This window comes from Aulonocara sp. 'chitande type north' Nkhata Bay, linkage group LG10 (assembly GCF_057382095.1).
Source record: "Aulonocara sp. 'chitande type north' Nkhata Bay isolate Kocher_YH1m ecotype deep benthic linkage group LG10, A_spYH_male_GT1.1, whole genome shotgun sequence".
Lineage (NCBI taxonomy): Eukaryota > Metazoa > Chordata > Actinopteri > Cichliformes > Cichlidae > Aulonocara > Aulonocara sp. 'chitande type north' Nkhata Bay.
Window position 1 is genome coordinate 989,737 of NC_141353.1, and position 25,381 is coordinate 1,015,117.

At 40.8% G+C, this 25,381-nt stretch overlaps 1 protein-coding gene and 2 long non-coding RNA genes across 10 annotated transcripts in view; 2 read left to right on the plus strand and 1 right to left on the minus strand.

Moving 5' to 3' along the window:
- Positions 1 to 19,540, minus strand: part of LOC147319958 (phosphatidylinositol-binding clathrin assembly protein-like) — a 43,686-nt gene extending 24,146 nt beyond the window's left edge. For 3 of the 8 annotated variants that reach the window (XM_086307680.1, XM_086307677.1, XM_086307672.1), the window contains exons 1-7: positions 19,391 to 19,539; positions 11,076 to 11,159; positions 10,678 to 10,890; positions 4,229 to 4,371; positions 2,789 to 2,864; positions 2,601 to 2,703; positions 1,817 to 1,910 (exon numbers count right to left, since the gene is read on the minus strand). In XM_086307680.1, the coding sequence (XP_086163806.1) occupies positions 1,817 to 1,910; positions 2,601 to 2,703; positions 2,789 to 2,864; positions 4,229 to 4,371; positions 10,678 to 10,807 (546 nt within the window). In that variant the 5' untranslated portion in view covers positions 10,808 to 10,890; positions 11,076 to 11,159; positions 19,391 to 19,539. Of the gene's footprint in view, positions 1 to 1,816; positions 1,911 to 2,600; positions 2,704 to 2,788; positions 2,865 to 4,228; positions 4,372 to 10,677; positions 10,891 to 11,057; positions 11,160 to 13,324; positions 13,343 to 19,390 lie in introns of those variants that run through there. The other 5 variants (XM_086307678.1, XM_086307675.1, XM_086307679.1 and 2 more) reach the window with 4 other exon arrangements.
- A 112-nt stretch (positions 19,541 to 19,652) lies between these two features.
- On the plus strand, positions 19,653 to 22,023 carry LOC147319959 (uncharacterized). Its single transcript, XR_015131185.1, has 4 exons — positions 19,653 to 19,959; positions 20,375 to 20,467; positions 20,965 to 21,215; positions 21,363 to 22,023. It is a non-coding gene; the product is annotated as an uncharacterized LOC147319959 (long non-coding RNA).
- A 26-nt stretch (positions 22,024 to 22,049) lies between these two features.
- Positions 22,050 to 24,196, plus strand: LOC147319960 (uncharacterized). Its single transcript, XR_015131184.1, has 3 exons — positions 22,050 to 22,242; positions 22,758 to 22,872; positions 23,072 to 24,196. It is a non-coding gene; the product is annotated as an uncharacterized LOC147319960 (long non-coding RNA).
- The last annotated feature ends 1,185 nt before the right edge of the window (positions 24,197 to 25,381 follow it).

Below are 25,381 nucleotides of genomic sequence, written 5' to 3' on the forward strand. Positions count from 1 at the left end.
CGTGTTTAACCGTCTCGATGCATGCTCAATCATCCAGGTGAGTAAATCCCCAAAGAGTGAGTCTCTTCATTTCAACGTAGCCTTACTGCTTCAGTCTCGAAGGAGTCACTTGGATGAGTGACGAAACGTCCAGGTAAACAGAATCAACCTCACCTGCACTTATTTTATAATTGTGGCAAAACAAACTGATTCTCATCTTTCATGAACCATTTGAATTTTCTGTAAAAATGGTTGAGGAGTAATGATAATGTGTGGCGCACGTGGTAAGATCGAGGCAGTGCTGCTTTTTCAGACAGCAGTACTTTGTGCTGCCCAGTAAAATTCGTCTTCTCTTCTTTCAAAACCATTTTTTGCCTTAATTTGGTCTAAAACGGTAACAAAGTTAAAGCCATGTAAAGAGCGCTTATAAAACACGCCGGGCTAACAAACAAACAAGAAAAGTAAGTAGTTATAGTTACTTTTACTGTGTTAAGTAACTATGTTAGTAACTGAGTTACAATATTATACAGTAACTAAATTCTAGAAAAAGTAACTACTGCGTTACTTTAAAAAATGTTCAACCCTCTGTGGTCGAGGGTGTTTTTGACTACTTGTCATTTCACCTTTAAAAACGATTTATCCTGCCTTGTTTTGTTTGGTGCCGTTCTTTTCAGCACAACCTCACACGTCTGAATTTACAGTTATTTTTTCATTTGACATACTGTATCAGCACAGCTGATCTGAAACCAGACACAAAATATAAAATCCGAGTAGAAAAAGTTATGTTTTTACTGTAACAACCACAAACATGTTTAAAAATCATTCTCTTAACTTGAAATGCAAATATAAACCTATGCACAGGTTTTACAAACAACAAAGTTATATGCAGCTATTTACCTAAAATGCAGCCAAGCTGTTATTTTATAACCATTGAAACTATTTACAGAACAATCAGCTGTTCTGCATCAAATAAGATGCCACACAATCTATTTGTGCCCCTCCCAAAAATAATTTCTGTCCACTGTAAGATAAAAAAGCAGATCACAGGCTGATACCTGCAGGCCTGACAGCAGCAGGTGTGTCGCTGCTCCTGTTTCCACCTGCAGACAGCGTTTACACTGTTTGGTGGCTTTTTGGCAGCAGCTGTGACCTTCAGCAGTCGCCTCATTGTTCTGACACACACAACAACACTATCCACTACACTACACACTAAATGTCACAAATCTCTCTCTCTCTCACCGCCGTCACTCTTAAAACTTCGCCCTCTTCCCAAACAACCAAATGCCATTTTTTGATTGGTGGACATGGTATATTTTCCACAAACAGGAAAGGGGGGTTTTGGGGGGTTTTGTTTTTGCTCACAAGCAGAGAGGTCATTCGAGCGCGTCCCACAGTAAACTCCAGTGTTCGATTATTCAGGAGAAAACATGGCGTATATATTATTTTATTATAACTCTGGTTTTTCGTGGCCGATCAACACAATTTAAAAACTGGTATAAAGTCGACACTTTTAACACAGAAATCGATACTCTGGGTCGTCTTGGGTCGACATCAGCATCTTGTCGCTATGTCATCTTAAACTGGTCATGTGATTGATTTACTACGACTGTTTTGTTCTTCCTCAGCCAATCAGCAGCACTCGTGCGACTGTTTCGCAATAAGCTGATGACAGCGCCAACCGTCTGTGTGTGGAAACGCAGTAACATGTCCGCACCACGTTTTCGTGTCGGTAACAGTAACAGCGTTGTTCGATTACTGGTTACTGAAACGTTTACGCTGTTATTCCCATCACTGTAAGTTACTTGTGCTGAGACGTCTGACGATGCCGAGCACTCACATTGAAATCAAGCAACACATCCATCTGAGTCTGAATGACAGAAACGGTTTTAAGGAGTTTCTCTGTGTTCATGGTCCTCATGACTCCATCAGGCCTGTGAAAGCAAAGAGAAAGCATCATTATTTTAACGTATTTTAATTTTACTGTCACCCATGGTAATAATCGTTTCTTTGCTGTGGGTTAGAGCTCTGGATAATTAATGTTCATTTAAGTCTTTTTGTGTGGCTCGTCTGCCAAGTTGGCACTTTTGAAATGAACATCATTAGCCAGCAGATACGTCTCTACTATCTAAAGGATGTCAAGACTGCAAACGTCACAATAGAAATATTAATGAAGAATTAATGAAGTTATATGTAATTTAATTTAGAGTCCGACACTGAGACGTGCAGCTGTCCTACGGAGTGAAGTAAAATTATGACTACAGCTGCATTTGATGAAAACTAACCAGTAAAATTAGGCCCAATATGACAAATTATGAAATAAAATAAGAAAGATAATCAAATTCACAAAAAGATGCTAACGCTGCTATTTGGAAATATCTTGCCTTTAAAATGGTGAAGTGAAGCAAAACCAGGAACTCGGCTTTCCTCAAACAGAGCTGCAGAAGTTATATGTTGCTTTCTGCAACTTTAACAAAACTGTCACAAGGAAACAAAAGTAGTGCAACGATATTTTTAATATCACCCCGGAGTGTCACACACGATCACCTGAACGAGAAATTCAAGCTTTGGGGCTCAGGTGTAAGAAAGGACGAACACGAGTCAGTGAGAAACATGAACCTTACCCTCTTTTCACTTTAGTGAAGTCAAATGCGACTTGTCTGTAGGAGACAGCCTTCTCATTCAGGTAGCGGCTGTACCTCCTGATGAACGTTGACATATCATAGCCTACGTTAGAAACCAGAGAAGAGACGAGTGAGTATAGACGGCGTATCGCAGGGAAACGTGGCTGTCGTGGATGTTTGTGAGATACCTTGTAGGCCACTTCTGTCCAAAAAGTTGCTGAGGTTAAAAAGTGTGTTTCTTGAAGCCAGATATTGTATAAATCTCTGCAAAAAAACACCACATGAATGAACCATGAATGTCTGCAGCAGCGCTGCACGCCCACAGATGCTCAAAGCCTGTCACAGATTTAACTGTCTGTGAAGCTGGATTAACTATGAACTGTTTAAAGCTTTTATACCAGGGGCGTCCAACTGCAGGCCTCGAGGGCCGGCGTCCTGCAGGTTTTAGATATAACCGTGGGTCAACACGCCTGACTCACACGATTAGTTTGTTAGCAGGCCTCTGGAGGACTTCAGCACATGTTGAGGAGGTCATTTGAGTCAGCTGTGTTGGACCAAGGACACATCTAAAACCTGCAGGACACCGGCCCTCGAGGCCTGCAGTTGGACACCTGTGTTTAAGAACATGTTTAGCGCCATCTTGTACCAGTACAGAACATAACAGCACTGGGCTGATTGGTTGGGGCTCATATACTTAGATTAGTTTATGGTAGCTAACTAGTAACGGAACCAAAAAAAGGACACTAAAACTAAAAAGCGGTCTAATAGAGGTCTTGATGCTCGATCATCCAGGTAAGTAAATCCCCAAAGGTCGATTCTGTCCACGTGGACGTTTTAACTTGTGTGTCTGATCTTATTGTAAAGCACTTTGTGATTTTTATCTGTGAAATGTGCTATATAAATAAATTTTACTTACTTACTTAAACGTTTCATCATCATCCAGGTGACTTCTTCAGTCTCAGCTGACTGCACTGGTGCTGGTTTCAGTTATTGTGCAAATGTCCTGCTATAAGGTTGAAACCTGCAGTCAGCTGAGACTGAGGAAGTCACCTGGATGATGATGATGAAACGTTTCTCCCACTGAAACGTCCAGAAACATATTTATGTTTGCGCGTGATGCGCATGTAGGAACCCGTTTTTATTGCATAGATCGCATCTTGTGGACATCAGCTGTTTATGCCACTCAGTGCATCACAACTCAGAGGAAAGGTCAGAGTGTCTCACTGCAGCTTGGCGGTCCTCCTTTATTAATACAAACATTACACTTCCTGTTTCAGTGCAGCTAGCCAAACAACCAGAACCAGTTAGTGCTAAAGACAGTGGAAGCAGACGGTACGTTCTCAGTTTCTTCACATAAAGCTCATTGTTGCAGCGAGGAGCCTTGTTTTCCACTTAGTTACTGGTTACCTTACTAATTATTTAACATACCTAATGTTAGCCTATTAGCTGCCACTAACCAACCTGTTGACCTCATATTCTGTTTTGGCACAAGATGGCGCTAAACATGTCGTAAATACTTTAAACACCCATTTCTTAAACCAGTGTTCACAGACGGTGTTGAAGCTATGGCGGTTCAGGGCTCCGTGGTGTAAATGAGCCTTTGTAGTGTTTCATGTTCGCTTGCTGACCTCATTGCCATAGACCATCAGATGGTGTGTAGTGGTGAGAGACTTGAAGACAACCACCCAGCTGGTGCTGGCAGTCCGCTCAAACAGGGTATCAGCCAGCTGAGGGATGTTCACATTCATCTCGTTGGTGCACTGAATCAAGTCTGCAGGAGTGAAAAATGCAAAGTGGGAAAAGATGAGCTGAAGTCATACTGAGGCAATAATGACCTGCCTGAAACATCAGTCTGTTCTCTGGGAAGCAGGACAGCTGTGATGAGAGCTAAAATCATTTCATTCTCATCACGTTAAAAAGAAAACAAACATATTGAGGAATTAGAAGAAATCATCAAATCTTTAGAGAAGCCGACATGTCCCACCAGGAACAGGAAATACTGAACACAATTCAACTTTATTGTCATTGCACATGTTACAAGTACAAGGCAACGAAATGCAGTTGCTAAATACTGAAAAAGTTTGTAATGCAAAACTTGAATTAAAAGAAAAGTTTATATTTAAAAAAGAAAAAAAAACAATTTCTAGTACAAAGACTTCACTTTCAAAATGTTCAACATGGTAATAAATCCGGATTCTAGCAAACCAGTTAAGAATAAAGAAACAACTGTGATGCGATTAAAGATTTATCAGGCAACACTGTCTAAGATCCTGAAAGAAGAAACATCACTTTCAGGGACTTTTACAAAACTTTATATTCACAACAGATAACTTCATCAAAAAATAAAGTTGATCAGTTTCTTGACAACATAACTTTTCCAAAACTACCAGACAGTCAGGCAATGGCACTGGACTCACTGCTGACAGCAGGTGAGCTGCAGGAAGCCCTGATAAGTTTGCCCAACAGTAAGGCTCCAGGTCCAGACGGCTTTCCAGCAGAATTCTGGACAATTCTGGCACCATTATTCCACAGAGTGCTGCAGAAATCAAGGAAAATGACAGACGTCCACCAAACATGAATCTCCTGCTAAAACCAGGCAGAGACCCTGTGTTTACTACCAGCTATCGTCCAATATCCCTCATTAATGTAGACCTTAAAATAATCTGCAAAGCTCTGAGATCAGAGAAGAGAACCCCCCTCATAACTCATCCTGACCAAACTGGCTTCACTAAAGGCAGCACTCATCAACAAATACATGTAGATGACTTAATTTGATAGACTGTTCTTGCTGAAAAAACACTGAAACCACAGTATTGTTTCTAGATGCAGAAAAAGCGTTTGACAGAGTTAACTGGAAACTTTGGTTTCGAACCTCTTTCATTAACTGGTTAAAAATATGATATAATTCCCCAACAGCTTGTGTCAAAACAAATGACCAAACATCCTCCAGCTTCTGTCTCCTGAGGGGCACCAGGCAGGGACGCCCAGCAGGCAGGGACGCCCAGCAGGCAGGGACGCCCAGCAGGCAGGGACGCCCAGCAGCCAGGGACGCCCAGCAGCCAGGGACGCCCAGCAGCCAGGGACGCCCAGCAGACAGGGACGCCCACTCTCCCCGTCACTGTTTGCAGTTTTTATCCAACCACCTGCAGCAGCAGTTAGACAGGCTGCAGTGATCATCCCTCTTTATGCGGATGATGTGTTGCTTTTTCTCCAGCACTCACAAACCAATCTCTCTGAGGTAATCACACTAATAAACTCTTTAGCAAGAGTTTCAGATTATTCAATAAACTGGTTAAAATCTGCAGTTCTTCTGATTAACTGCTCCTTCCATAACCCTTCTTCTGCCCCACTGCAATCTGGAAATATTAAATATTTAGGTATGGCACATGGTAGATGGACTGGTTCTTATAGCGCTTTTCTACTCAATCTTGAGCACTTAAAGCGCTTTACACAACTTGTGCTTTCACCCACTCACTCCCATTCGCACAACCACATTTTCCTTGGTGCTTTCTACCTAACATTCACACACACTGACTCTTAAATGGAAGTTGCAGTAGTTTTTCTGAAAGATGACTTTTTATGACATTTTGATACTCCGATGAGGATGGAGTTTCTCTCCGATGGATGCATCGGAAAGCAACTTGGGGTTAGTATCTTGCCCAAGGATATATGGCATGCAGACTGGGGGAATCGAACCACCAACCTTCTGATCAGTACCTGCTTAGCTTCCGAGATCAGACGAGATCTCTCCTACGCTTGCAGATTTAACTAAATTAAACCACATCTTAGGGCTGGGCCATATCATACCGTCCACGGTAATACCGGTGTAACGTTGGGCAACGATAGGAAAAAGAAATATGGTGATAGAATATGGGTAAAACGCACATGCGCAGTGCCTTTGTTTTCATACGCACATGGAAGGAAAAAGCATGGCGGTGACGGAGAATGAGAAGGGCGAAAGTGGATCGTTGAATGAAACAGATGAACCTGAACTGGTTTGTAAAAATGCTGCAGCTTCACTGGTGTGGAACTGGTTTAGCTTTGGTCCGTCAGATACACAACAAAGCACTATTTTTGGTAGCGCATGCTAGCGGGCCGTCGTTATTACCGTGTTGTTTGGAAAATACGGCGCACTTAAAATCAATCCTTTGATTTTTCTGAAAGTCGACAGAGCCCCTTATAATCCCGTGTGCCTTATGTATGAACTCTGGTTGTGTTTACTGACCTCGAAACGATTTTATGTGCACGGCGCTCGAAAATCTGTCACATGTTTCAGTACGACTTTGCTGAGCTACGAAGCCGCACCGCTTGATGGATTGTGGGAGCATTACGGCTATCGTAGGCGGAGCCTCGCAGAGTGATACGCACTGTGCTTCAACATAATGTTTCCGTATTGTGTGTATAACCTCTTTTTAAGTGTTGTGGATATTATACATGGTTATGCTGAGGATATGTCGGCCAGTTTCCACTGGAAATGCCTTTTGGTTAAACTGTCAGGGAGGAGTTTGCATTTGCACTGTTACATTTTTCTATAACTTTAATGCAGATAAAACAGCTGCTTGTTTAAGTGGAAATACATTGATGGTTTTTTTGCACTAATAAAGTTGAGGAGTTGTAAAGTATTTTGTCTCGTGTCAATTATATCGTCAGTTATGTCGTTATCACAAATTTTCAAATGTATATCGTGATAAATATTTTTGGTCGCATTTGTAGGCCGATTACGTCACAGCGGCACGACGAAGCCTGTCCAAATTCGAAGACTCCGACAAATGCATCCTTAATTTCCCCAGATTTGAAGGATGGGTCGGGTGTGTCCTTCGTGGCCCACCATATCCCAGAATTCATAGCGCGGCGCTGCAAATTCCAGTTTCCAGCAATGGCGGCGCTACTAAGTTTTAATGTTACTCTTATTAATCTTTCTGAGTCACAAAATAAACTTTTAAGATATTTTCAGGCGAGAATGTGGCTGTGTAAACTTCAAATATCTGCTCAGTTTATCAAGACACCACATATTTGCAAAAGTGCTGCTCGACAGCTAGCCGGGGGTTCAAGGGTGAGAACAGCAAACTCTCGGCACATCGTTTTAAACCCCCGCGATCTTTGGCTACTCGGGCTAAACATGATATATAAGTCACTTAGATAACTTAAAAATGTTATTGTTTGTCTTTTTCAGTGTTTTATTTGTGCCTGAGTGAATCAGTTTGGCTGAGATTAAAATTATTAGATTAGATAAAATAAAACTATTAATCCATCGGGTGGGTTCCTCCTTGGTTTTCACACAGCTGAATAAACGTCAAACAGAAAACTGATTAAACAGAAGTGTGAGACGGTCGAGAGTTTACTCCAGTGTCCAGTTCAACGTCCCCTCTAATGTTTCACGTGTCTGAGCGAACACACAAACTCCCTGAGCGTCCCTGGACCACTGTGAGCAACAACAGACGTGTGCACTGTGGTCACGCCAGCATCCAATCCATGCAAGTTACATGTTTATTAAAGTAATCAAATTACAGCATTTATGTTAGACTACTTTTAATTGACTGCTTTAGTCCACTTACAATGAAAATTTAAATAAATCTTGTTCATGACCTGTGCAGCATGTTAACACTATTGGAAGGAAAAATAACCTGAACTCCAATTTTGAAAAAAAAACTTCTTCTTTTTTATATATTTATAAAGCTCTGACTGTATTATGAGTCTGTGGGAGAGAGTCTGTAACTCTGTCTGCAAAATACAGTAAATAATGACCAATGTTGGGCAATTAATTATATAGTTACTTCTTCAAAAAAGTAACTGAGTTTTGCAAACAAAGTTTTTTGCAGCTGTTTACCGTAATTGTCGGGCTATAAGCCGCTACTTTTTGCACGAGCTTTGAACCCTGCGGCTTTTAGTCAGGTGCGGCTAATGTATGTACAAAACAGGATTTTCCCCTGATTTTAGCTTGTGCGGCTAATATTCAGGTGCGCTTTGTAGTCCGGGAAATACGGTACCTAAAAATGCAGCCAAGGCGTTTTTTAAACAAACATTTCAAACTATTTACAGAACAATCAGCTGTTCTGCATCAAATCTGATGCCACACAAATTATTTGTGCCGCTCCAAAAAATAATTTCTGTCCACTGAGATGAAGGAGAACAACAGCCTGATACCTGCAGGCCTGACAGCAGCAGATGTGTCACTGCTGTAACACCTGTAAACCATTGTTCTGACACACACAACACAACTATTGACTACACTACACACTAACTACACACTAACTACACACTAACTACACACTAACTACACACTAACTACACAAGATTTGTGCTAAACGTCTCAAATCTCTCAAAACACGCCGTCACTCCTAAAACTTCCCCCTCCCTAAACAACTAAATGCCATGTTGCCATGTCATTTTTCCACCAATAGGAAAGGCTGGGGGAGGGGGGCTGTTTTGCTCACAGGCTTTCCAGCGTTTTCCTTATAAAACGCTGTTTTCACCGTTTCTTCCTGCAGTAAACAGAAACAACGACAGTATTCAGGAAGAAAAACAAACATTGCAGATATTTTATCATAACTCTGGTTTTACGTGGCCGATCAACACGATTTAAAAACTGGTATAAAGTCCACACTTTGTCCGTCAGTTGTTCCGTCTGTCCTGCTCACATCTCCAATGGTTGTACACGTTGTCATTAACGTGGCTTCACTCCACATCAGCCGCTTTGCTAAAACACCGGTGTCGCACATAAGGACGCTGTCATAGCCTGTCAGCCACGTTGATTAGCTGCGTATATACGAATGTGAATCGCGTGATTGGCTGGACTGTGGGATAAGGTGGCATCGTTCTGATCCCATACGGGAGCAGCCAGTCACTGACTAACATGCAGAACAGAATTGTTAAAGTTTTTGTTTTCATTTCAATTCAGGTTAGATTTTTTTTTTTTGTGCGCAACGCAGATTTCCTGTGCGCAGAGACCAAGCCAGCAGTGCGCAGCTTAGAGGGAACATTGGTCCTGTTATATTTTAGACAGCAAGGAGCAGCCGGCTGAGTTTATTAAACTCCACCGAGACAATCTGCAAATTTTATTAAGTGTAATAAACAATCATCTTGTCTTAATTTTAGTTAGCACATACCTTAAACACTTCAAGCTGTAAGCTAATGATAGTTATATGAGAGCAGACACATGCTGGTGCAAGAAGCTGTACGTTTCCCATCCAATGGATGCATGGTCCATTGGACGGGAAACATACATGTAGCCTTGCAGACTAATCGCAAAAATCATCGGTGACTAGTTGACTATCAAAATAATCGTTTGTGGCAGCCCTAGTTTAAAATGTACTTTTTGATGCAGATCATTCTGCCATGATATATAGTAAAGATAATTGTTTAAAAAATAAAAAAGTTCCTTTCAGTAACTTAAAACATCAAACACCACCAACAGAACCCAGAAAGCAGCTTTCAGTAGGCTTATTGTGGAGGAATACAGCAAGTATTCCTCCACAATGCACAAGGTAAGCTGTGCTGAAAGTAATCTGCATTTACCAACTCTTGGTAAAGCTGTAAAGTCGGTAACTACGAAGCTGCTTCCAGGAATAAGAGCAGAGTCAGCTACACAGCATGTTGTACAGAGCTGTAAATGATTATGACTGTGGTTATCAAAGTCCAGCCTGTGTGTGTTCTGTATAACAGAACGAGCTCTGTGACTTTAGAGCCTTTCTGGATGTTGGTTGTTGACCCAAAGTCCCATCATGTATTTCAAAAGAATAACACAGATTTGAGCCTTTTAGCCTCACGTGGAACAGGCGGGTTAAACTTTCTAAAGCTACTCGGCGAGTTCTTTGCAGGTGGAGTTAAAGTGTGGGCAATAACATCCTGCTGGTAAATACAGTTGTATGAAGCGTACAGTACAGATCCCTGCTTACATCAAACACGGTGGGTTTACTTTTCTCGAAAGTTTCCTGAAACTCGTAAAAGCACCGTCTGGCCCTGTGATTATAGCGTTACAGTATGTGCAGGCCCCACAGACACAGCGCTCAAATCCAGTATTAACCGAAAAAATGGGAAGGAAATGTGCAACTTTTCTAAACAGGGAAACGAAACTTACAGTTCAAGTGCTTCTTCTTTGGCCCCATTATTTCATGAGTGGTTGCCTTGCAGACAGTTTTCGAAATCGCCGAGCCGGTGACGCTGTGCTGAGCGGCCGTGATCCTGTCAGTAATGCTCTGTCCGGACATTCTGTATCGGCTCCAACAAACTCTTCTTGCTGTTAAAAACGTCTCAGCAGACTGGCTTAGATTCTTCAAAGGTTCTGTTCCACCTGACAACACAGGAAACAACCAGACAGAGAAGAAGTGATGAGAAGACGGCAGCCGTTAAATTGATCTCATAAGCTAGCTAGCTATCCAACCGACTACAGATAAATTATTCACACAGCTTAAAAACACGAACTGAATGTGCAGCGACAAATAAAAGCCTGGCACTTACTAACGGTGTGATACGCACCCTGCCTTTTACTCGATGCGGTAGGTCTGTAGCCGTTTTTTCCTCTTCCTGTTCAAGTCAACTCACATGTCGTCGCCAGATGGACTAAATGAAAGTAGAAGTTACTTCCGGTTACATTTTCCACAATAAGTGTAGCCTAATTTTCAGGGGGAAAAAATAAAAGCACAACGATGAAATACCACTAACATTTTATGTGTTCAGTGTTTTTTGAATTTAGTCTTTACAAAGCGATCAACAGAACAGCTCTAAAAGAAATAAAGTAGTGCAAATGGACCGCCACCATCGGGCTTTCACAGATTCGGTCTCCAGTAATTTTTCCATTCAAGTGAAGCTATTATATGAAATCCAACACTTCAGTTGCCATTGAAATAAAATGTGCATCATTTATTTATTTATTTATTTATTTAGTTTCACACATGGTACACTAGTAATTCATTTCCTATTCACAACCTTCCTTTCAATTAAAGTAGCACTGGTTCCATGCATGAAAAGGAGCCAGAAGAATAAATTCTTATTGACACCTGCCCCCTATCTGTGATAAGACAAGTAGGCAACCAAAATTACACTCTGACAATAGTTTGCACATAACAAGAAAACAAACAGAACAATATACTCAACAATGAGCAATACCACTAAATATCAAACTATAGGATATTTTTTTCTACATTGATACACAGTGCCCTTTTAAACCATAAATAAAGATTCAGTTCAAACTTTTATTTTAGCGTAAAAATGTGGAGTGCCAACTGTGCCAAAATTAATCAACTAAATACGTCATATGTCATAAATAATTTTAAATAATTTATTAAATGTGTCAATAATGAATGAAAATAGGAAATAACCAAACAAATATATACACTTGATCACATTGTTTCTCCTGTATCCGTGGTTGGACTACTATGCGAATGCTCCTTTCCGTGTTCCCTTTTTCCAGGGAGGCAGAGGAGTGTGATTTCCCCTGTAGTTGGAGCACACCCTCCGGTCCCCCTTCTTAAAAACAGGAACCACCACCCCAGTCTGCCAGTCCAGAGCCACCGTCCCAGATCTCCATGCAATGTTGCAGAGGCATGTCAAACAAGACAGTCCTTCAATATCCAGAGTTTTTAGGAACTGAGGGCGAACCTCGTCAGTACCGGGGTCGGCCACCAAAGAATTGTTTAACTACCTCAGTGACCTCGCCCCCAGTGACGGGCAAGCCGTCCCCTTCATCCCTAGATTCTATTTCATCTATAGAAGGCGTGTCAGTCAGTGCCTGATTATATCCTCAACTGAAGTCAGCAGCACCGCACCTCTGCTATACACGGTGTGAGTGGAGCACACGTATCTTTCCATGACCTGGATACACTTACACAACACTGGCAATTAAAGTGGTTATTAACTCACTGTGTTAGTTAATATGTTAACCCCACCCCTTTCATGTTCACATGAAAGGGGTGGGGTTAGTACCATCAAACTAACCTACAAAGAACATTTCACTGGTCATATGACTTTTCTTCCACAGGAAATGATCCCTACCAGCACCAACCCTTCCAGAAATGTTTAATTGGTGATTAAAAATCTTTAAAGAACAAAAAATGTACAAGCAAATGCAGCACTGTTATAAAAAGGACACGATGTGAATGCTGCATTATTGTACGATCTACTGTACAATATAAAGCTCCTTGAGGTGACTGCTGTTGTGATTTGGCGCTGTATAAATAAAACTGAACTGAACTGAACTGAACTGAATTGCTGCAGAAATCTGTTAACCTGTTAACTTAGTGAGTGGTAAACACTTTAATTCCAGTGATCTCTTTTATCACTGAGTGCGCTTTCTGTGTTTATTTCTAAAGTGACTGCTGCACTTTGGAGTCTACAACTTTAAACTGGATCAATTTATCCTTTAAAGCAGGGGTGTCAAACTCAAATACACAGTGGGCCAAAATTCAAAACTGGATCAAAGTGGCGGGCTAACATTAATATTTATTGAAAAAAAATCTTCCTCCAAATATAATAAGGAATCTTTTCTTATGGACTCAAACAAGTTTTGCTGAAAAACTAAGTATGGAACAATCAAAGCTTAATACTAAACAATATATATAACTTATATAAACGTATATATAACTTAATATTGCACACATGCAAAATCAAACTTCCAATTAAATAACACATCAGTGGAATTCATTTCTTAAATAAAAATTGTATTTGCAGCCTTCTGAGTTAAATTTGATCATTTTATCATTTATCAGATTTTCATCATATTCTCCCACCTGTCCAGAAAGCTCCTGTTTTCTGCCTTTCTTTTTGACATTTTGGGATCGGTGGCATGGCAGTATTTGCATGGTTGCTATGACTATGGTCAACAGAGGAGAGGGTGCTAATAAGTCCTGTCATGACTGACGTGCCAAAACACCAACAGAGCATTCTGGGAATTGTAGTATTGGCAGTACATGCACTGTATAATACTGGCAGGCCAGCTCTATTGTTAATTTTGTATGGCTTCGCGGGCCAAATGTAATTAGTCTGCGGGCCAAATTTGGCTGTTTATCTATGTTCGCACTCAGGGAGTTCAACACATAGAGAGAACAGTACGTCACTGATCACGTGACTCTGTTCAGACGAACCAAGCTGTTTCTGAAGCCCCGTGAACATGTCAAACTCTTCCGGCCAATTGTGTCAAAAAAAAAAACCTGGAATGGAGAATGGGCCTTAACCTTTTTTGAGGAGAAAGCATCAGGATATCTCAGTAGTAGTAGTCACACACTACTAAAATAAACCAGTGGCCTGCTCTGCTCTTCTCCAACAGGCCTACAACAGGGCAAATCAACTCAAATTTAAAGTGGTGAGTCAGAAAACAATTATTGAAGCAAAGGTCCGGATGATCATAATATCTAATTATTTAGTGTTATTTATCTATGATATAAATAGACACACACACTTGACTTCAGAAAAATGAAATAAAGAAAATCCTGCATTTCCTCTTTTCTGTTTCACATCCTCACTGGACAGTCCCAGTCAATTTTACAGATACTAAATCTCTACACGGCTTCATAGCTGTGAACAGTTTCAGAGGCTCCCTTTCTTCCCCTCTTTAATTATGGAGTGAAATTTGCAGCAAAAGTGTTGCAAATGCATATTTATGATATGTTTGACAGGCGTGAACTAAGATTTACAAAAGTGCACAATCATTGTGTAACTTTAGACTCACAGGTGCTTTCTTCAATCCACACATGAATAAGAAGCATTGAGCACATTATTTGTAAAATGAATAAATACTACATTTATAAAGTTCAGCTTCATGAATCATTTTCTTTAAAAAAAAAAAACATTTCTGTGCATATACGGATCCATTTTATTTGAAATAAACAAACGACTTTTTTTAGATGCCGGTATACAGTGGACGGCCAGATGTCCCACTTTTACACGGGGACTTGAACATAGCTTATATTTGTGATCTGTGTGAAGCGGGCAGCATTAAAGCCTTAAAACCCCAGGTGGGCATGGGATGTGATTGGTACGTATCAGGTGCACATGCATTTAAGGTTTTGTGAGCAAGTGAGAGATGTTACGTGTAGTTTCAGGTATTTGTGTGCACAGGAAGTTTTTTGAAAGAGAAAATGAACAGACTCGTGAAGCTGAACTTATAAATCGTGCATAAATTATCAGCATTTATTCAGGCTTGTACACTTTCGGGGTGGCTGTAGCTCAGGTGGTAGAGCAGGTCAGCTGCTGGTTGGTGGTTCGATCCTTGGCTTCCCCAGTCTGCATGCCAAATGTCCTTGGGCAAGATATTAACCCCATGAGTATGAATGTAGATTCGTTTACACTTGTGTTTAGAAGTGCTTGTATGTGGGTGAATGAGGCATGTTGTATACAGTGCTTTGAGTACTCCGGGAGAGCAGAAAAGCGCTATATAAGAATCAGATCATTTACATTTGTAAAATACTTGTGCTTCGTATTTGTGTGTGGATTGAAGCTCGTGAGTCCTCAAAAGTTACACACAAATCCATTTTTGCCCTTCTTTTTTTAAATACTTCACTATTTTCCTTTTTCTTTCTGCCGTTTTGTGTTGTTTCACTTTGAATTTGTTTAAAAGGAAAAAGCTGAAAATTTAAATAGTTAAAAGTTGAAATGTAAATAGTTGGTTTTTGTATTATATAATTTATTTATTACATTTTATGTGGAGTGAATAAATAAAAGTATATTTACAGTGGCCCCTACAGACAAAGCACGTACAAAACACAATGGAAGTGCTCCAGGATGCTAGGGGGCAGTGTTGAGCTTTTGTTACCTAGTGGCTACACAATCCAGGAAGTACCAACGACCAGATTTGGTTTGTGGTAGTAACAGGTAAATGAACATTTTTTTAAATTATTTATATTGACATATATATATAGGGCTGTTCGATATAACGATATATATCAGATGACAATATAAAAATGTCTGTCGTTTGTTTCGTGGTGTCACAAAATAAACTGTTTATGGCAATATTTTTTCATGGTTTTGATGGTCACTGTAGTGGCTTTTTCTAAATTCTTAAAGTTCTCTCTTTGTCTTATATTTAATATAACCACACTACAGACAGACAAGCGCCTGTTTTTATGTGTTGTCGTTAGCAACGACGACGGTAACACCGTCACCTGTTTGCTTGTTTATTTTCCACATAGACCTTTCACAATAAAGCTCAAGATCCTGTTCAAAATAAACTGAATCATGTGAAAGAGTATGCAGAGTGCTTGCGGATGAGAAGTAAAAAAGAGCCGTCAGGTGCTAAAAAATAAACCTTAGACTCAAACGTTAGAACAGCACGCTGTATAATAAATACAAAGAAAATGGCGGCCGTTACAACTCATGTCTAAAAATGTATAGTTTCATGCATCGGTTAAAACATTCAACTCCCAGTACACGACGCTCAGCTGGAAACACTTCACGCAAGTCGAGCTGCACCAGATTCATAGAATTTTCAGAAAATGTTAAATTTTTGTGATTTATATCGTTATCGGAACGATAGATCGGGATATGAGATTTTGGTCATATCGCACAGCCCTATATGAGTGCTTGTGTATAAATACACAAACAATACACATATGCTTTCAATTGTGTAATTTAAGTGATCTAGGTAGCACTGTTTTGGAAGTTCAGTTAACGCTAGACATGGGTTTTGGAGTTTGTAAGTGCTTTGTCTCTAGGGGCCACCGCATATATTTATATATAAACATATATTTATTAGGGGTGCAACGATACTCGTATCGATATTGAACCGTTCGATACAGTGCTTTCGGTTCGGTACGCATATGTATGAACAATACAAAAATTAATTTATTTTATCAACTTTCCTTCTGACGATGCTGTCTGTGTTGAGAGCTCAGTGGATCTGCGCTCGACAGTGCAGCCTAGATCCACTGAGTGCAGCGCAAGCTAGCGAGACAGAAGCTAAGCTCGTTGCAACATGGCAAACTGAACCTCCCCCACCCTCATTCAGATCTGGCCTTTGGAACTATTTTGGTTTTCATGTGACGTATGACCCTGAAGGTAAGCGAGTCATGGACTAAAGTAAAACAGTATGTTGGATGTGCCACGCAATGCTCAATTACATTGGTGGGAGCTAGTGTGTTAGTGCAGTTAGCTCGTTAACGTGTTGGTCGTCCAGCCCCACGCACGGGGCGATCCGCGGTAGCTCGTTAACGGAGATTTGCCGTGTTGTGGCGTTAACGTCATTTCAAGGAGATTTACGCTGACAGCACTAGTGGGAACAAAATGAATATGACTGCACATTTACTCCGACATCATCGTAGTGCAAAGACAAGTGGAAGCAGACAAAAACAACCAGCACCATGCTACAAACTTTACCCGAGTCATTTAGACAGCCGTTAGCACAGGATTCTCCTTATGGGGACCTGATATGTTTAATATGCTGCTGAGAATATAGCCCAGAAGAAGCGTATAGTATAGCTTTTATTTTGGAAAGAGCCATTTCTCTGTAATAAACTCTCTTTTCCAAAGATGAGTGATTCCTCAATCAGATACAGGGCTTGCAATATCGCTAGCCCGACGTCCTGGGGCTAGCGATTTTTCCAGTCGGGCTACCAAAATCTATCTCTGCCCTGCCCGTCGGGCTATTGTAGGAAGGAAAAATATATGTCAATGCTTTTGCATTCTTTCAGAAATGTAGCTGGGTAATTATGTCATTGGCATCGGTGAGCCACTGTCAATATGTGACATATTGAAATCGCGTTTGAATTTGCGCTTGTTTTTTGCTTTCACTTTGCAATCGCGTGAACTGTGTATAGAGAGCGACAGCACTGATCTGTGAGTGATGATAATTTGTGCACCAATTCCTCTGACATCGTCTTATTAATCGTTAGCTTACTATGCAAACATGACAAGTGAAATCTCCGGCAGCTTAAACATGTGAGAGGTTGATCGCGCAGAGAATCGCTGAGCTTATGTGAGTGAGTGTGTAAAAGCAGCAGGATATATATTTTAGTTCTGCTGAGCCAAATAAGACAGGTCAGGGTGAAGAAGTGACAGCCAAAGAAAAGCTCACCACAAAACGGAGAAGTTATGACAAATCAGACTATAAGGCAAAAAGAAAGTGCAGCTTTATGGTTTCATGGACAAAAGAATTTCTGTGGCTGCGATATGACGAGCTAAATAACCAGGGCTGCACATAAGTGGTCCGCAGGTGCGCATTCACTGTCAAAATAAAAAACGCACACAAGATAAGAAGTTGCAACGCGTGTTTGCGTACATAAGATTTTCAGGAGGAGGACAGACATTTGTTTAGAACTCTTAAAGATGTCGAAGAAGCTCCTTTAAGCAATTACTTTGGTGTTCCTCCACCTCCAAACAAATGTCAGAAGGAGTCCGAACCACAAAAGAAGCATGTATTCTCGGAAAAGTAGTTGCAGGAGGTGAGCTGGCTTCAAACAAATGATGAATGCACAGAGATGTGGTGCGGAATGTGCCGTGAAAATTTAATAAATGACAAATTAAAAAGGCATGAACATTTTTTTTTGTATCGAAAAAAATATCGAACCGTGACACCAAAGTATCGAACCGAACCGTGGATTTTGTGTATCGTTGCACCCCTAATATATATAATAAATAAAACCACGTTTTTTTTACATTAGTAATTCCTTTTGTGCATAATTTTATATTGTTGTTAATAATAAATTAATTAAAGCAACAAAACAACCTGAAGAGTCGATTGGGAGCCGAAAGAGCCGACTCTTTTTAGTGAGTCGAGCCGAAAGAGCCGGTTCTCTAAAAAAGACCCGGAATTCCCATCACTACCACACAGCATGACTGAGAGAAACACGGGGCTAAAATACTAGTGATGGGATTTCCGGCTCTTTCGGTTCGGCTCACTAAAAAGAGCCGGCTCGGCTCACTAAAAAGAGCCGGCTCTTTCGGCTCCCAACGGGCTCTTCAGGTTGTTTTGTTGCTTTAATTAATTTATTATTAACAATAATATAAAATTATGCACAAAAGGAATTACTAACGTAAAAACAAGTGGTTTTATTTATATATGTTTATATATAAATATATGCGGTGGCCCCTAGAGACAAAACACGTACAAACTCCAAAACACATTTCTAGCATTAACTGAACTTCCAAAGCAGAGCTACTAGATCACTTAAATTACACAATTGAAAGCATGTGTGTATTGTTTGTGTATTTATACACAGGCACTCATATATATATATATTCAAATAATTTTTAAAAAAGTTCATTTACCTGTTATTACCACACACCAAATCCGGTCGTTGGTACTTGCTGGCTTGTGTAGCCACAAGATAACAAAGGCTCAACACTGCGCCCAGCATCCTGGAGCACTTCTGTTGTCTTTTGTACGTGTTTTGAGTTTTTATGTGCTTCTGAGTTTTTACGTGCTTCGGAGTTTGTACGTGTTTTTACGTGTTTTGGAGTTTTTACGTGTTTTGGAGTTTGTACGTGTTTTTACGTGTTTTGGAGTTTGTACATGCTTCAGAGTTCGTACGTGATTTGAAGTTTGTATGTGCTTTGTCTCTAGGGGCCACCGTAAATATACTTTTATTTATTCACTCCACATAAAATGTAATAAATAAATCATATAATACAAAAATCAACTATTCACATTTCAACTTTTAACTATTTAAATTTTCAGCTTTTTCCTTTCACAAATTTAAAGTGAAAAGAACACAAAACACTGCAAACCACAACACAATTAAATATAAATTATAATATGAAAACTAAAAGAACATGCATATTCTCTGTCATATGGACCTGCATGAATAAACTTTCTCAATCCTTTATCATCTGCAACCGAAAATAGTTGTGGATGATTACTATACCTTTCTAATGTTGTTGTCCCTGCCTCTCTTTCTCTCTCTCTGGCTCTGTTCCTGTGCTACTGAGTGTAACTACCGCCCCTCCCCCCTCTGCCCAGCGTAAAGCACAAGGCTCGCGTGCAGAGTGAAACGGAAAAAAAGTGCGAGAGAGAGGCTGAGAGAAAGAAAAAAAAACCCACGTGACGGCTCGCGATAAGGAGCCGGCTCGCGTCGTTCACGTCAAAGAGCCGGCTCTAAGAGCCATTTCGTTCGCGAACGACCCATCACTATAAAATACGCGGAGGGATAACGAGGGAATGGGACACACAGGAGGAGAGCACAGCTGGGAGTAATCAAACACAACAAGAGCAGGGGAAGCCAAACTAGGCACACTGACGAAGGCTGTGCAAATTCAAAGAGTCCTCCAAATGTGGCGACAAATGCCTTCTTGTTTTCCTTGAATTCGAAGGATGGCTCGGGTATCCTTCGGGTCCTACCATATCCCAGGATTCATTGCGGGCCATACAGGAGTTTTTCTGATAACGATGGCGGTCAGAACGGGAGTTAATGCGGGAGAGGAAACGCTTTCAAATGTAAGTGTATGAAAATCTGCTGGTACAAAAGTTACATTTTTATAGCGGTTGTGTTGTTAGACTTTGGCATCTGCATAGACATGTTTTTGTTTTTTAAATTAAAATAATCGTAAACTAGCTTGTACGGTGGGTCCCGCGGTTTTTACATACGGCTAATTTCGATTTTTGTGATATGTTTTAGGGACCAAAGATCAAACGGCTGAATTGATAAAAATAAGAGGAGAAAACGATCCCCTCTTCACTGGGGTGCAGGAATAAATCAGTTTACACATCACACGAGGCCGGTTTTATTAACCCTCATGCTGTACAGAACCTCTGATGTTCCTCTGATGTTCTCCTGTGAAAACTTTTGGATTTAGAGATTAATATAGTTGCCATGGTTTCCTCTCTTCTCTTATGTGTTGTGTGTGATCAGGACAATTCTGGGGAAGTTGGGCCTGCGGGGGAAAGTCACCCACCTCGCAGGCCAGAAAGAAATGGGACAACTTAAAAAAAAAAAAAATACAAAGTACGTATGTGTGTTATCAAGAAGATAATTATTAAGAACACAAGTTAAGAAATGTACAAATACTAAGAGCTGTTGTGGTGTTTTTATTTGTCTACTGTCATTTTTGATTTCCTCTGCCTTTAGGAAGTATCCAGGCTCAGGAGAGGGGGTCAGTGGGAAGCCCACTGCTGTGCTTGGCCCTGGTTTGCCCTCACGGATGAGGTGAGAGGACAGATGCCTTCCATTAGGCCTCCTGTCCTAGTGTCCTCTCTCCCTGAGGACACTCCAGGGTCAAGCACAGCAGTGGGTGAGCAAAATGACAGCAAGGAGGAAGTGATGTGGAAACTTATTTCAACTTCTTAGAGACCTGAGTGTGTTTAAATGTTTACCTTAAAACTTAATCTATAATAAAGTGACACTCCATCTTTGTTCATTACAAAAATAGTGAATATTACATTACCAAAAACACATTTCAAAAAATCATCACCCCATTTTATACTAAATTTCATAATCAACAGGACCCAAGATCTACATCACTGGGGACGGCTACATCTGCCGTGGGGAAGCACGAGCGAAGGACACCATTGGGACCAACCTCGGTCTGGATGCACCGCTCCGGTGGTTCGGCTGGGGTGGGATGGTTTGGAAAAGCCTGATCCCTTTTCTCTCTCTCAATGCCGTCAAGGAAGAGTCGTACCATATGTCCTGGTGATCCCGGAATAATATCCGGAGTTGTCATCGACTCATGCCACCTCACGACACAACTACAGTAAGTATTGAACTTTGAGTTCTTACTGCTCTTTGTTAATGTTATGGACAATATAGGGCCATAAACAAGATCTGCCAAAAACTGATAGAAACCATTTTCTGAATAACTTCATTTCTTCTTCTTCTATTTCTGCTGTTCACAAATAAGGACTCACAGGCTGCACAATCCTCGGCTGCTCCTCAGGAAAATATCTGTAACGTTGCTGTTTCACTTCAGCCGCATGAATCGTGTCTCACATAATCTTCCTATGAACATCTTCCCTGTTTTCTAGTGTATTGTGTACTGTAACTTATTTTCAAAAGGGATTATTTGCTACAAAAACAGTGACTGGGTTCTATCAGAGTGAGTTGGACAGACGTGCATGAGCTGTAATATTTGTATGTATTTGATGAAGGCTCATAAGTGTCAAGTTAATTTTGTAGACAGAGTTTGTACTTTCAGAGAAATATTGTAATGATTTCGGGCGTGTAAATTTCAAGCAGGAACCTCAGAAACACACTTGGTGTTTAAGAGGTTAACGATGTTTGTGCCATCTCAAAATGCAAAGAGACTCCATGACAGCAGCAGGTGTTACTGTATTATATCAGAACTGGATCCAGCAGAAATGTATTAACCTGTTAATGTGTTTGATGAAGAGATGCCTTATTTCCACCACCGTTGCATATCCGGGTTTTAAAACGATGCGACCAGGTCGGGGTGATCACCTGGGACTTGAAAGAGGGAGTGGCTAAACCACACATTACAAAGTGTAATAAGGTGGCAGCCATCACCGATGGGGAGATTGTAGTGAAGCGTGTTTGAGGAGTTCTCCAAAGTCCACGAGGGGGGGCCTCATATATAATAAGGGGGCATGAACTGAGAGGCACAGCTCCCCCTTAGGTCATAAACATCACTGCATGGACTCAGTTTTTCAGGGCACCTGCCCTTCCACTGGCAGAAGGTCTTACTGCGAAAGCGGAGGATCTTCTGCGTCCTCCTGGCCTGTAACGACGCCAAAGATGAGCTCAACCAAGAGGGGGTCGTGGAGGTCAGTATCTGTGGTCCCATCAGAACTGATATTTAGCTTTTCAAAGAAACCGTTATTGTTTTTATGCATTTACCAGTCAAAATTGTTGTCAGTCAAACACTAAATTGTGGGAACATGAACAACCACTATTATTTTATCATTTGTGTTTCTGGTATTCATACAGTCCATTTCCATCATGCCTACATACATTTGTATTGTATGGGCTAGATTACACTCAACAGTCTTTATGTGCTCGCTAACAATGATGGAAGGATTAGATTATATCGTTTTAAATGCACAGACAAACTGCTTTAGTGAGTGTGATGTATACAATGAAAACAAAAGGAGGAACAATGGAAGTAGTCGACATATAATGTAGTGAAAGCTGTCGCTGAAGCATGGGTTTAAAGGAAAATACTCAAACGTGTTGTGTGTCCAAGGTGTTTGTAGACTCGTCAAGAAACAAACGCCTGTCACGGATCTATACACTCACTATAACTGACATTAATTTTAATGGACTTTTCTGTGTTTGGCAGTGAGGAAGGTTGTCAGGGAAACAACACGTTCCTATAAAAACTCTCCAGCTGAAGCAGGTAATGCTGCACCTGAAGTGTGATACTGACAGCTGGAAGTCATCTGGTACATTTGGCGGTAGGTGAGCAGATTGTATCAGCCTGTGGGCTTTGTGTGCGCCTGTGGGCTTTGTGTGCGCCTGTGGGCTTTGTGTGCGCCTGTGGGCTTTGTGTGCGCCTGTGGGCTTTGTGTGCGCCTGTGGGCTTTGTGTGCGCCTGTGGGCTTTGTGTGTTAGTTAATGAATAAATCTTTCATTCTGTCATGTTTGTGATTCCAGGATGGTTGAACCATGACAGTCTCCCTGTGGAGGGAGGCAGCCATTCACCACTTTGTGACCACATAAAGGTCTCCCATGTGAAGCTGAACCAGTGTGCTTATGGCCCACAGCTGCACACCGCTGCACACCGCATCATTCACGAAGACTGCGGTATGAAGAAGCCATATGTTCGTACCAACATGTAACAGCAATGTCACATTAACAAAATATTTAGAATGATGGGTTTTGAAATGTAAACAGATGCACTGTGTTGGTCAAAATATGACATCATACTATCAGAAATGATTTCATCATCTGTTGTTTTTAATGTTTATTCAACTGTATTCTAAGCTGCCTGTTGTGTCCCATGACCTCATTCTGTTTGTTTTTTATTTTTTTATTTTATCTTGTTGCATAAAAATGTTCCTAAACAAATAAAAAGTGTCAAAAAAAGAAAGAAAAACAAAGTATGTACAGCAGTATTCAAATCTGAATTTTTAACCAGACGTTATTGAACGTATTCATATAAACCTGCACTGTTGCTGCGTTTGTCAGCTGCCACCTTTCCTCTGCCTTTACGATTGCTAGTATCCAGCGTCAGGCGTGGGAGTGAGTGGGAAGCCCACTGCTGCTACATGGCCCTGGTTTCCCTCATGGATGAGGTGTTAGGACGGAGGTCTTCTACCACTCGTCCAGGAGGATGAGGACCAGCTGCAACCAAGAAAGAAAAGAAAGATTGGATATGAGAATGTGAAGGGAAATGGAGGAAAGAGCAGAGAAGGCTGTTTGGTTTACTTGAAAAACTTGCCTAATTTTTTTTGTTAAAGTTCTGTAAATAAAAATCGTTGTAAATATTTCAACTTTATTTGCATTTTTTCAAACTGTGCTAGAGATGGGCTGATCCGATATTATGTATCTGTCCCCCAGAGCTTGTCAGAAGGCAACACACACGTTGAGCATAACGTGGACCAATCTTGGTCCGCACACGTTGGTTAAAACAGACTTTTTTCTGTGTTAAGTATAAGTACCTAATATCGATAGCTTGCTGTAGGGTTTAAGGCTTAAGCTAAGAAATCTGTACAACTGTGTCCATTGAAAAGCTGTTGATTAGGGTCTGTTTAAAAAAAAAAAAAAGAAAAAAAAGAATTGGTTTTGTGTGTTTGCACCACCAGACTTATGAAATGGACAAATTCAACCACATAAAAGCTTCTTAGCATTGTTGGGGTTTTGGCTAGGTGAGTATGACTACAACTCCCAGAATGCACCGGACAAGGGAGTGGGCATGGCTCTCTGCCCTGGCCGCTGACATGTTCGCAGCACTGGCAGTCCAGTTACATTTTGTAAGAGAAGCTGCAGGTGATATAACAGGTTTTCAGCTCATCGGTTTCATGTTGCCGGGAAACAAACAGAATAAGGAGCACATGACCGCTGCTTCCCAATAATTTATCTGATGCTGACGTCTGTGCCCATCATGCAATCACAGAACGTCTACAAAACAGGAGACATGCATCTGAGAACACAAAACCATTGTTGCAGTTTGTAAAATCAGCAGAGTCCAGACACGGACCGTTTTCCACCTTTTGCAATACTGACTTCCTCAGGATCTATCAAGTTTGTTTTGGGGTTTTTCTTTTTTACAGCTATACTTCCTCAGGATCGTTCGGATAGAGGATGGAAGGATAAGGTTGAGATTCAGGCAGCTAAGCATCCCTAAAATCGGAAATGGTAATAAATGTGCGTTAACAGCAGTAGAGTTAGCAAATAAAAGAATAAAAATAATTAAATATAAATAATATTTTTTGAGGAATTTCCCGTTACTGACTCCAATTTCACTCCAGCTGCAGTGCTGTGAAAGTATCTGTGAGAATGGAAAGAACCTATCCAAACTTACCTGTGGGGACAAAAGTAATTGCCCTGCTATCATCATTATTATTATTATTCTTACTATTATGCTGATGCAGGAACATCACCAACACAGGGACACCGTCGCTCATCATGAGAATCGGAGCCGTGGCCTCAACATAAGGTTAAAAATACCTCTGTCACCACAGCCATAAACACACGGTGCAGCCTGACAGATTAAGCTGGTGAGCTGCTGATATTTGGATCTGAACTATTTTACCTGCTTGGTATTTTTTCTTATTTGCATTTAGTGTGACCTGGTGTTGTGCTGCTGGAGTCGTAGTTTCCCTGAGGGGAAACTTGTCCACGTCTGCTTCAGACAAAAATGAATGTTTCACTGGTCCCAGTGAGAACAAAAATTGAGGCAATTTGTGTTTGTTCAGTCTTTTCTTTGTTGTAACTATGCTTCTTGGCTATAAAGGTCTTACT